The 13,086-nt window shown below is 38.8% G+C and overlaps 1 protein-coding gene across 1 annotated transcript in view; it reads right to left on the bottom strand.

Moving 5' to 3' along the window:
* LOC136817339 (WASH complex subunit 2-like) overlaps positions 1-13,086 on the bottom strand; it is an 87,640-nt gene that overhangs the window by 28,679 nt on the left and 45,875 nt on the right. Inside the window, exons 18-21 of the mRNA XM_067073684.1 lie at positions 12,141-12,306; positions 11,240-11,270; positions 4,247-4,495; positions 3,198-3,909 (exon numbers count right to left, since the gene is read on the bottom strand). Coding sequence (XP_066929785.1) covers positions 3,198-3,909; positions 4,247-4,495; positions 11,240-11,270; positions 12,141-12,306 — 1,158 coding nt within the window. The remainder of the gene's footprint in view (positions 1-3,197; positions 3,910-4,246; positions 4,496-11,239; positions 11,271-12,140; positions 12,307-13,086) is intronic.

Genomic DNA, 13,086 nt, shown 5'->3' with positions numbered 1-13,086 from the left:
TTTAATCGGATGAATTTCATGCTTTTGTTTGTAGAATCTTGTCTACATTAGTGTCGAATGAGAAACAGTCAACTGTATCTAGGTATCCTCTACCAACGATGAGTAGGTTTTTTTGTCTGAAGGATATTTAGATATTTAGATGGTTTTTCGATTAAATTCACAGCTCAGTCAGTTTCTACTATCAAAAGAACGGGATCGTTTAATCGAAAAACAAGTCATTTTGCATAGATTCCTTTAGCTGCTTTGATAATCTGTAGCATTTTTAAACGAAGCTTCAATAAGCGCCTATAAGATAAGCTTTATTACCCGAAATGGAAATGACTATAGTAAAGATCTATCGGGGACAACTACTTTCTTGCTGGTATTAGTCGTCACACTTGTGAGTGTGTTGTAAGCAATGAGTTTAAAGCCCAAAGGGCTAGAGTATAATCTCTAACTTTCCCAGGCAAGAAAAAGTGAATCCAATTATTTCCGATCCAGAGCGCGCCGTAATAATGACGACGGATTGTATCTAGTGGTTCCTTTGTTTTTAAGGACTGTATTTTTTAAATCTAGCGATAGACCTGGATAGATTTTACTTTCAATCCGGCGTTTGTGTAAAAACCACGCGCGGGCGTTCTGGATGGGAAAAAGTGGTTTCATTTCCCATCCAGGAGTCTCGAGTCTAGCCCTTTGGGATTGGAAGTCAATGATTGTGAGCCTACAGTCATTAAAAACTTAAGTCATTATTTAAAAACATAATGACTTTTAACTGACTTATAATTCTTTAGGTGATTATCGAGTCATCGTTTATAAATAATGAACTTTTTAGTACTTTACAACCAGCAGAGTTTTTTTAAGGAATTTCTAATTAAGTTAGCAATGTTTACTTTCACATTATTTTTATAGTATAGACATATATCATATTGTAGATAGATTTGATGAAAGGTCCGTAATTTACCGTTCATGTGATGGTGTCATAAAACCTCTCAAATTAAAAAAAAATTCCTAAACACCATAAAAATATAATGAAACGTACTCGAACAGTTCAGTTTTTTTTCTCAGAATTTCTGATCAAGTTAGCAATGTTTACTTTCACATTAGGTTTGATGAAAGGTAATTTACCGTTCCGTTCATGTGATTGTGTCATAAAACTTCCCCAAACAGCATAAGAAAACCCCCAAATGGCATAGAATATAATGAAACGTAAGCAATTTTAAGGCTTGAAAGAACACATATAAAAAGCAGTCAAAATGGAATAGAATAAGATCAGTTATCAAACGGAAAACTTATAAAAAGGTTTAGATTAAAAGAAAATCTTAAGGTGGGAAAATATATTAATTGAATATGGACATTGTGGATAAACTCAGTTCAACTATCGGAACAGCATCTTCCATTGCAAATAAGCTTGGAACTTCAGGCAACGGGCAGGTAAGAAGAAGACCTTTGTAAATACAGTGGAACCTCTGATTAGCGGACACCATCGGGGAAAGGGGTTAGTGTCCGCTAATTAGAAGTGTCCGCCTTTTAGAAACTTTTGATCTCGGAGCTCCAATTTTGAAATTATGCCATCCCAGGGTGTCAAAAATACAAAATTGGGGTCTAAAGTACTTATCTGCAGACACTAGGCCATAGAAGAACAAAAGAAATGTTATTAAAACGCAACAATTTAGTTTTTAACAAATAAAAGAAAATCCGTGATTTATGATTTCTTTAGCCCACCTAAATTCGTTGAATGGGTCAAGGGAAAACTGGAAATTTGTAGAAATAATTTGAATAATAAGATTAATAAGTGCTTGAAATAAAAATATCTAAAAAAAGTTTTTTCGATTTTGGACGTCTGTGACCCGTTTGATATTCAATGTCCGCTAATTGGAGAGCTAAAATAGGGGTTTTGGCCATTTCGTGCGAAAAAATTTGTCCGCTAATCAGAGGGTCCGCTAATTGAGTGTCCGCCTTTTAGAAACTTTTTTATGAGGATTTGACTAGGAAACGGCCGGGGAAAATGAAATTGTCCGCTAATCAGAGGTGTCCGCCTTTTAGAGTGTCCGTTAATTAGAGGTTTTACTGTATACAGTGGAGTCCCCATAATTCGAACTTCAATAACTCGAACTATAACGAGTTGCCTCATAAACCTTACTCCATAACTCGAAATTTTCTTAGCTGGAACAAATTTGCTAAATGGAAAATCAATTTTTGCAATTAAAGTGTTACCATGGAATGTTCAAGTAATTTTTTTTTCTTTTAGTTCGATCGTGGGAATGGCAAGCAAGTCACGTGGAGTTTCCAAGGTATATTTATGGTTCCGAAATGGAAATACATCGGTATAGCAACTGACGTAAGCACTGGTGTCACCGGAACAGCAACGAAGAACAGTCGAGGAGGTTCTGTGGAGCATGCCATCAAAAATTTGTTTCAGAACTTGTCTGCTCAAAATAAACTTTGATGATTTTGCATATTTCTTGAATTGAATTATTTTGCACGTGGAAATGTTAAAAGTTTAGAATTTTATTAGGAACTATAAGAGAGCATTGTAAATGTAATTTAAAAGGCTATTATATTCGCCAGGATTTGGTTGTGACCTGATAGCCTAGAATCGAATCAGTTACTTCATACCGAAGTTACTCGGCCTGGGGCAGATTTCGAAAATGTCCCATTTGAAAGTACTAAAATCACTAGATTCTATTTGTTGTCAAAAATATGGCACGCCTGGAAAGGTTGAATATTTACTTCTTGATTTACAGCCCTTACTTCATTTTGCGAGACAGCCAGGTCACACCAAAACACCGATATTTAATAAATCAAATATGTTATCATTATTTCTTTGACATTTTTCTTATTGTAATTTTAACAAAAATTCTTAAAAACTCTCAAAATGTTTATTGCTATTCATTCTTCCTGTCTGCTATTGTTCCCTGCCAGTATCCTTCTGATATATTTTGTTATAACACCTGACCTCACCCACACATTTTTCAGAGGGAGGTCTTGATCGTGTCGGCGTATTGCCGGGTTTGAATGCAAAAACAATTCAAACATTTCAAAAATTTTGTCTGATTCCCAAACATGTCTTAGGACAATTATCTTCAAAAAGGAAACTTCTCGGATATATGCGCGAGTCAATTCTAGACCTTTCTGAGACTTTTACCTGATTCCCAAACATGTCTTTTAGACGCAAAAGACAAAAGAAATTAAAGAATAAAACATTCGATAGAACTTACCAGGGCTGACTTTTGGTTTAGGGGCAGGAGCTGTAGTTGAACCACTCCCACCGGGAGATTTCCCTGATTTCAAATTCTTTCGAGCTGCTAGTGGATCGATACCACCAAACATGGAAACACCTCCAACAGGTTTTTTAGGCTTCGGCGCATCTTCGATATCTTTGTCTTCCGATACAATACTTTTGGTCGATTCGGCACGTGATGCTTTTTGGCCGGAACCGAAAAGATCATCCTCTTCATCACTTGACAGACCACCACCAGGCGTTACTTTCAGAGGTTCTTTTTCCACGGCAGCCGAAGAAGATTTTGAACCAAATATATCTTCATCTTCGTCACTGAAAACGGAGGGCGGTTTCGGGGCGGCCGATTTTGAAGGTTGAGCTGGCTTAGGTGTATCTTTCGGGGCGGCGGGCGGACCACCAAACAAGTCATCAGGCTCCTCTTCTGGGCTTCCGAATAAAGATGGCACATTTTGTTTACTTTTTGATGCAACCGGGCGTTGTGACGTTGGTTTCTTAGGCTCGGGTACAGAAGAGGGCGTCGAATCTTCAGAGTCGTGACTACCGAATAGTGAATCTTTAGGTTTGGATGCTTTAGGTTTTGTAGAGGAAGGTTCAGCAAATAAATCATCATCTTCACCCCCGTCTCCGAACAGATCTGGTTGTTTACTTGCTTTTGTCTGTTGTTTGAGGTTCTTTGGCTTTTCAGACTCCTAAAAAAAGTTTTTGTTTGGCTAAATTGAAGTTTACAATGAAAATTATTTGCCGGCGCTGATATATGTAGATTGAAGTGAATACAATATCCGAGGTGATTGCCGGTCTTTCCTTTTATAATAGAAGGACAAATTAATGTAATACAGACATGGGTCGGATTTTCCAGGAGGTAAATTACTATATTGTAATGAGTGAGTCAGTTGTCTATGTTCGCCGGATTTTACTGAATGAATGTTCTCTAGAATGACTAGAGTCTTAACCCAAGTAAAAGGGAGAGGTAAAACAAAATGATTCGTCAAAAAAACTGAGTTTAATCAAGTACATATCTTGGTATACCTTTTTAGCGGCAGGTTTCGGCGTAAAGAAATCATCTTGATCATCTCCACCGAACAAATCGTCAGATGCCCCGAACAAAGATGGTGGCTTAGCTGCGCTGACACTTTTTTGTTGTTGCGTGGATGAGGATGAACTATTGTTCTTCTTGATTTGATCATTGGAAACGCTTGGTGAGACATTGGATTTGGGTGTAGCGAAGAGTTCATCTTCTTCATCGTCAAATAAACCACTGGAAGATGCCGAGATCATCTGTCAGAGAAACAAATAAAGAAAAGTTTCAAATTTTCACTATTCAGATGACTTGGAATTGAACATTTTTTTCAAATTGAAGCGTGCAATTTTCACGACTTTCTCAGCTTAGGCAATAATTTGGCTGGATGTATGGTTAGCTTTTGAAATATTATTCTCTTTGTCTAAGGTCCTAGACAGTACAGATTTGAATTCGGAAATCACTAGCGAAAAAGGAGTTAAAAAGATTCCTATATATGATAGAAAAATTAATTTTTGACTTTTACGGGGTTACCTAAACGGCTTGCAGATTTTTTTCTGGTAAACACTAGTCTATATACTAAAAGTCTAATGTGAGTGAGCCGTGGGGGGGCCATTATGGATTTTTTTTCCAAGTCTCTTTTTGAATCGAGCTCCGAGCGGGAAAAACAGTAGAGTTTTTTTTTAAAGCGGAGTACGTTTCTTTCGAGACAAAAACATGTAAACGGAAAACATGCCTACTGTTCCTTGCCGATCGGGAAACGTCGCTCGGTTCGCAAGCGTATTTTTGATCGGACCATACTGCTTTCTAACAGTCAAAATAAAGATGGTGGCAAAAAAACAACTGGTTGCTACTGCTCTTTTGCTATTTTTCTTTGGGTTTTATGCTTTAATGAGTTGAATTGGATCATGATTTTTGTGTGATTGTTACAAGAAATGGTTGATGATGAAAGTTTATTGTTAGTCTTTCCTGGATTTGATGCTTCGTTTGGTTTGGCATGAGAGATGCAATCTCTTCTCTTCTATTCTTGAAAAACAGGACATTTTATCAACTTTGATCATGCTAGGTATATTTGAAAAATTAAACTGCCTCACTTTGTAGACCGACCGACCGCCTCACTTGGTAGACCGACCGACCGCCTCACTTTGTAGACCGACCGACCGCCTCACTTTGTAGACCGACCGACCGCCTCACTTTGTAGACCGACCGACCGCCTCACTCTGTAGACCGACTGACCGCCTCACTCTGTAGACCGACTGACACACTTTATAGACCGACCGACTCACTTTTTAGACCGACTGACTCACTTTTTAGACCGACCGACTCACTTATTAGAGCGGCCGACTCACTTATTAGACCAACCGACCGACTCACTTTTTAGACCGACCGACTCACTTATTATTAGACCGGCCGACTCACTTATTAGACCGACCGACTCACTTTTTAAACCGACTGACTCACTTTTGAAACTGTCGACTACTTTTTAGACCGAACCGACTCACTTATTAGACCGGCCCGACTCACTTATTAGACCGAACCGACCGACTCACTTTTTAGACCGACCGACTCACTTATTATTAGACCGGCCGACTCACTTATTAGACCGACCGACTCACTTTTTAAACCGACTGACTCACTTTTTGAACTGTCCGACTCACTTTTTAAACCAACCGACTCGCTTTATAGACCGACCGACTCACTTTTTAGAATGACCGACCGACTCACTTTTTATTAGAATCTAAACGTCCAAATTCACAACCAAAAGGTTTTTCACGTTTAAAATGCACGTTTGTTAAGATTTAATATTCAAAGATAATCGACCGACATGATACAATATATCATTATAGGTCGACATTTTCTTCCACATGCGTTTAAAACGTGGAAAACTTTTGGCTGTGAATTTGGACATTTTCTTCCCCCTGTGCGTGTAAAATGTGGAAAACTTTCACTTTTGTCATAAACTTCACATTTTCTTCCACATGCGTTTAAAACGTGGAAAACTCTTGGTTGTGAATTTGGACGTTTTCTTCCCTGTGCGTTTAAAATGTGGAAAACTTTCAATTTTGTCGTAAACTTGACATTTTCTTCCACTTGCGTTTAAAACATGGAAATTTTTGCTGTGAATTTGGACACTTTCTTCCACTTGCGTTTAAAACGGGGAAATTTTTGCTTTGAATTTGGACATTTTCTTCCACGTGCATTTAAAATGTGGAAATTTTTGCTGTGAATTTGGACACATCCCTTGCCATCCAAAGGGCTTTTGATGTGTTCAACAACACTCTACTCGGCGGGTGCGACGCCGGGTGACGGCTAGTCTATATTACTAAACGTAGAATGTGAGTGAGCCGTGAGGGGGCCATTATGGATTTTTGAGATGGGGGTTCGAGAGTTACGTGACCGATTGTGTGTTTGGATGGATGGGTGGTTGAAAACGAAAGTGAAAGTGTTCAGGGGAAGAGTGTGAAAATTAGCGTTTTTGTGAAGAAGTCGTTGCAGTGTAAATCTTTCGCAAATTTAAAAACCAACTTTCCCGTGGAAATAATTGACGTTTTTTGTTTTTTTGGGACCCTTGGGGCAAAAGGTACCCATTGACCGCAAAAATTTCAAAATTCGCGAATTGACCGTTGACAACATTAGGGGTAAAGGGACCTAATGACGTCACAAATTTGGGAAAAACTTCAAAATGCGATATATCGAGATTGAAAAGGAGTTAGGAGGTCGGCGACCCCTCATTCGATCAAGAATTTTATGGAGATAAAGATGGGAGAGGTTATGAGACTTGAAAGTGACTTTGAAATTTGGCTGAATTTTAAGGCGTTTTCAGTTGATGACGTCATCAAAACATGAAAAATGCGATATCTCGAGATTGGAAAGGGGTTGGGAGGTCGTTGACCCCTCATTGGATCGGAAATTTAATGGATAATAATTTGGGAAGGGTAAGAGTGGGTATATAGAGACTTTCGAATATGAATATATATAAAATTGAGGCATTTTGGGTCCGATGACGTCACCAAAGCCTGAAAATCCAATATTTGGAGTTTGAGAACGATTTAAGCAATGATTGACCCCTCATTGGATCGGAAATCATCGAGAGAATATTTTGGGTAAATGACTAATTGATTTCAGTGAAGTAAACAATTTATCACCCTTTCGATGACGTCATTTTGGGCGCAAATGACGTCACCAAACATGAAATATGCGATTTTTCAAGCTTCAATCAGGGATAAGTGTTAATATTTCGTTCTTTGGGCTTACAAATCAGATCTTTTTACTCTCCCCCACCATCCAAAGGGCTTATGATGCGTTCAGCTTATCTGCTCCTCGGCGGGTGCGACGCCGGGTGACGGCTAGTCTATATACTAAAAGTCTAATTCGTATTGAGCTGTGGGGGGGCCATTATGGATTTTTTTCCAAGTTTCTTTTTAAATCGAGCTCCGAGCGGGAAAACAGTAGAGTGTTCTTTTTTCGAGGCGGGTACGTTTCTTTTGAGACACGTCACCGGAAAACATGCCTAAGGTTCCTTGCCGATCGGGAAACGTCGCCCGGTTCGGAAGCGTATCTCCGTTTTCGAAATTCTACTTTACTGGTAATTTTCGTAAAAGTAAATAGAACCAGATAGATGCAAGAAGCTCTTTGGTTTTTTAATATTGATTGATTGATCTGGTCTCTCTGCTCTGGTCACTGGTGCCATCGTTTGTACATGGATAGGGAATGGTGTAATGGTCATGGTATTCCTGTTTCTTAAATAGAGAACATTTTGTTATGGATTTGTACAGTTGTTCTTCAGAAATTGTTATGGGGCTTATCGCAACCAACCATCTTAACAAAATAAACAAATTGACCAAAGACCGACCAATGGAAACATTTACTTTAGCCCTCTTGAAAATTGAGAATGGCATATTTTTGCTGCATGGTAATACATCCAAGTAATTTGGTAGTCTTTGTAGGCGGCAATCACAAATATGTCCGACCGACTGACCGACCGACCGACCGACACAGACCGACTCACTTTTTAGATCGATCGACCGCCTCACTTTGTAGACCGACCGACAGCCTCACTTTGTAGACCGACCGACCGCCTCACTTTGTAGACCAACCGACAGCCTCACTTTTTGTAGACCGACCGCTTCACTTTGTAGACCGACCGACCGCCTCACTTTTTGTAGACCGACCGACCGCCTCACTTTTTAGATTGACCAACCGCCTCACTTTGTAGACCGACCGACCGCCTCACTTTTTAGAACGACCGACTGACTCACTTTTTAGACCGTTCGACCGACTCACTTTTTAAACCGATCGACCGACTCACTTTTTAGACAGATCGACCGACTCGCGTTTTAGACCGACCAACCGACTCACTTTTTTAGACCGAACGACCGACTCACGTTTTAGACCGACCGACTCACTTTTTAGACCGACCGATCGACTCACTTTTTAGGCCGACCAACCGACTCACTTTTTTAGACCGATCGCCCGACTCACTTTTTAGACCGATGGACCGACTCACTTTTTAGACCGATGGACCGACTCACTTTTTAGGCCGACCGACCGACTCACGTTTTAGGCCGACCAACCGACTCACGTTTTAGACCGACCAACCGACTCACTTTTTTAGACCGACCGACCGACTCACGTTTTACACCGACCGACCGACTCACTTTTTAGACCGACCGACCGACTCACTTTTTAGACCGACCGACCGACTCACTTTTTAGACCGACCGACTGACTCACGTTTTAGACCGACCGACCGACTCACATTTTAGACCGACCGACTCACTTTTTAGACCGACCGACTCTTTATTTTATAAGAACACTTTATTTTCCATCATTTTTATTATGTTGTAAATAGGAAAAGGTTATAGTTTATTGACACCATCATATATGATAAAATGAATCATTCTAATTTCATTCAGATCTATATACATTAAATTTATCACTAGCACCTCTTCAATTAACACTCAACCTCATTATAAAAATATTGATATTATCCTATCTTCCATTTCTTTGCGTTCCTTTAATATTGAGCGGCTGATATTTTCATTTTATACCGTACAAGTTTTTTGTCCTCGCTAAATTCATATTTTCTGTCTAAATTATTTTGATAAAGTATTCAGTTATTAATCATTATATGTCTTTATAAAAAGTAAAATGGTTAACTGGGAGGGAAAAAGTGGAAAAATAAACTTTTTCTAATTATTGTGACACATTTTTGTTCCTTGTGTTTTGTTTATATCGGGAATCCGCCATTTTTCTTTAAATCCGTTCACATAGCAACGTGATAGACCGTATATTTTATAGCCCGGGCTTTTACGGAAGATAGCTTAGAAACTCAACAAGGCGATATCTCGAGATTGGAAAGGAGTTAAGAGATGGTTGACCCCTCATTGGATCGGGAATTTAATAGAGAATAAGTTGAGAAAGGTAAGAGTGGGTATAAAGAGACTTTCGAAAATAAATATATTCGGGCATCTTTCTTTGGCCCGATGACGTCATCGGAACCTAAAAAATAGAATATCTAAAGTTTGAGAAGGATTTAAGCAATGGTTGACCCCTCATATTGTATTGGAAATCATCGAGAGAATCTTTTCGGAAAATGACAAATTGATTTCAGTCAAGCAAAACATTTATTACCCTTTCAATGACGTCATTTAGGACCCAAATGACGTCACAAAACATTAAATTTGCAATATTTTTAGTTTTCAAGTTCATCCATTTAGAGTGGTAATTTTTCGTTGTTTGGGCTTACAAATCAGATCTTTTTACCCTCCCTCACCATCCAAAGGGCTTATGATGAGTTCAGCTTATCTACTCCTCGGCGGGTGCGACGCCGGGTGACGGCTAGTCTATATTACTAAACGTAGAATTCGTATTGAGCTGTGGGGGGCCATTATGGATTTTTGAGATGGGGGTTCGAGAGTTACGTGACCGATTTTGGTTGGATGGTTGGGTGGGTGGTTGAAAACGAAAGCGAAAGTGGTCAGGGGAAGAGTGTGAAAATTAGCGTTTTTTAAAGAAGTCGTTGCAGTGCAAATCTTTCGTAAATTTAAAAACCCACTTTCCCGTGGAAATAATTGACGTTTTTTGGTTTTTTGGGACCCTTGGGGCATAAGCTATCCGTTGACCGCAAAAATTCCGAAATTCGCGAATTGACCGTTGACAACATTAGTGGTAAAGGGACCCAATGACATCACAGATTTGGGAAAAACTTCAAAATACGATATCTCGAGTTTGAAAAGGAGTTAGAAGGTCGGTGACCCCTCATTGGATCGAAAATTTTATGGAGAATAAGATGGGAGGGTTTATATGGCTTGAGTGTGACTTTAAAATTTGGCTGAATTTTTAGGCGTTTTCAGTTGATGACGTCATCAAAACAGGAAAAATGCGATATCTCGAGATTGGATAGGAGCTGGGAAGTCTTTGACCCCTCATTTGATCGGAAATTTAATGGATAATAAGTTGGGAGGGGTAATAGTTGGTATATAGAAACTTTCAAAAATAAATATATTTAAATTGAGGCTTTTTTGGTCCGATGACGTCATCAAAACCTTAAAAATACAATATCTCGAGTTTGAAAAGGATTTCAGTAATGATTGACCCCTAATTGGATCGGAAATCATCGAGACAATCTTTTCAGTCAATGAAGAAATACTTTCAGTGAAGTGAAAAGTTTATTATCCTTTCGATGACGTCAATTAGGTCCCAAATGACGTCACCAAACATAAAATATGCGATTTTTCAAGCTTCGATTATTGATAAGTGGTAATTTTTCGTTTTTTCGGCTTAGAATTCAAGCTTATTACCCTTTCCCACCATCCAAAGGGCTTTTGATGTGTTCAACAACACTCTACTCGGCGGGTGCGACGCCGGGTGACGGCTAGTACTACTACTAAAAACAATTGTCAGTTAAAACGTCAATGACCAAGGTGTTTCTTTCAATGCACCAACAAGTTTGGATAGAACATTTCGATGGAAAAATAATGGGTTAGGAGAAAATCAACAAACCTTTTTACTCGTTGACTCGTTGGACTTTTCACTATAAAAAGAAAAAAGGAAATTAATGAAAATAATGTCGAGAGTCGGAAATGGGACTAAGAATCAAAAGAGCCGGTAAGGATTGATTTTCAGATCTTTCCAGTGAGGGATCACACCGGGTGAGGGTTTTAGCAATTGACTACCTTTGCTCTAAAGGTACGATGCGAGGTTTCGTTTGTTTCTCTTCAGAGTCCCAACGCAGCGCACATAAAACAATGGGCTTTTCCAGAAAAAAACCGTGCACCCCCTGTTGAGGAGGTCCAACCTTTTGGGACCAACCCCCTTGGAATTCCAGGCAATTTTAGGATCATACCCCTCTGGAATTCCGAATTTTTACAAATTTTCAATCATTACCCCCTTGGAATTCCGCTTATTTTTGACGGATTTTCGTACCCCCTTGGAACGGAAATGGACCTCCTCAACAGGGGGTGTACGATTTTTTTCTGGAAAAGCCCAATGACGATTCGTTTCCAGGTTAGAATTATATTTGAGTATAACTAGTCTAGTATGCTAGACGGCTAATTCAGACATAACAGAAATTAAGCAAAAATAATGGCAGGGACAAATTGTACAAACTGATATTATCCCGTTATGATTATTAATTGTATCATTATAGGCCATTTCACAGTCGAAATGGATTATGGGTAGCTAGGACTGATTGCGCCCCGATAACGGTTTCCCGTTGGTTAGATGCAAAAATCTTCAAAATTTCTCAAAGATTTGGACCAATAGTAAGTCGTCATTAGCGCGCAGTGATCCTGATTACCCATTACGCTTTGCGACTGTGAAATGGCCTATATAACAACACTATTATACGGATTATAAACGACTCCAGTCTAGAGAGTAAGTATAACAAAAAAAAGATGAATACCTTGAAGGTTTAATTTTTGCTAGGTCAGCAAAAATGTCTTCATCATCATTTTGTGCAGCGTTTTCTTCCTCTTCTTCATCGTCAAACAAACTGATGACGTTCGTTTTCTTCTTCTGTGGTTGCTTAGCAACAGCAGGTTGCGTCTCTGTCTTCTTACTACCTGAATCTGAATAAAGAAAATGGAACGAAATTTTTTTTGGAGATTTACGATTTTCATTACATAAGCACCTAAAAAGACTTTATTACTGATTTTGAATTCAAAACAATAAAACTACAATCTTGGCCATAATATGTTGGCATTTCTGGGTATTTTAGCGTCTTGCAGAAATTAAATTTCGGGCGAGAATGCCCTCAGGCTTTCTACTTTATCTAATCGGATATTTCAATTTGGGAGGGGTATAATGGCTTCCAAGCTACATTCTCTCAGCCTAGTCGGACCATTCATAAGCCTTTGGACATTCAGATCCTATGCTCTTAAGAATTGAATCTCATTCTAAAACTCGGAGTTAAAACTCAAATTTCAAACCCTAGTTAATAAAAACTACTTGCGGTTTTTGAAAATTTGCAGGGAAATTTATTTAAATGCCAAATATTATGGCCAAGATTGTAGTAACAAACGCCCTGGCTATTTTGGGTTCTTCCGTATGAAATATTGTGTCCTGAAAATATTACGAAGAGTAGCGAGGAAAGTGGGTTAATGAGATTTTTTGGGGATTCCAAAGTGTCAATAAATCTATAGGAGATGTAAATTTAGGGAGTTTACGACTTGACTTAATGCTCACCGAATAGATCATCTTAATTGAGATTCTTGGACTTGATTCGTCTTTAAAGTCAAAAAAAGGTACACAATTCCCTTGTAAATTTGAGACGAGATGGAGTTTTTACAAGCTCTTATTTGATTTGGTTGGTCGCTAACCAGTAATAAAATAATTTTGTTAACGTTTTC

This window comes from Clytia hemisphaerica, unplaced genomic scaffold (assembly GCF_902728285.1).
Source record: "Clytia hemisphaerica strain Z4C2 unplaced genomic scaffold, Clytia hemisphaerica genome assembly, whole genome shotgun sequence".
In the NCBI taxonomy this organism is placed as follows: domain Eukaryota; kingdom Metazoa; phylum Cnidaria; class Hydrozoa; order Leptothecata; family Clytiidae; genus Clytia; species Clytia hemisphaerica.
The sequence above is the reverse complement of the archived record's forward strand: the minus strand, read 5'-3'. Positions and strand labels throughout refer to the sequence as shown.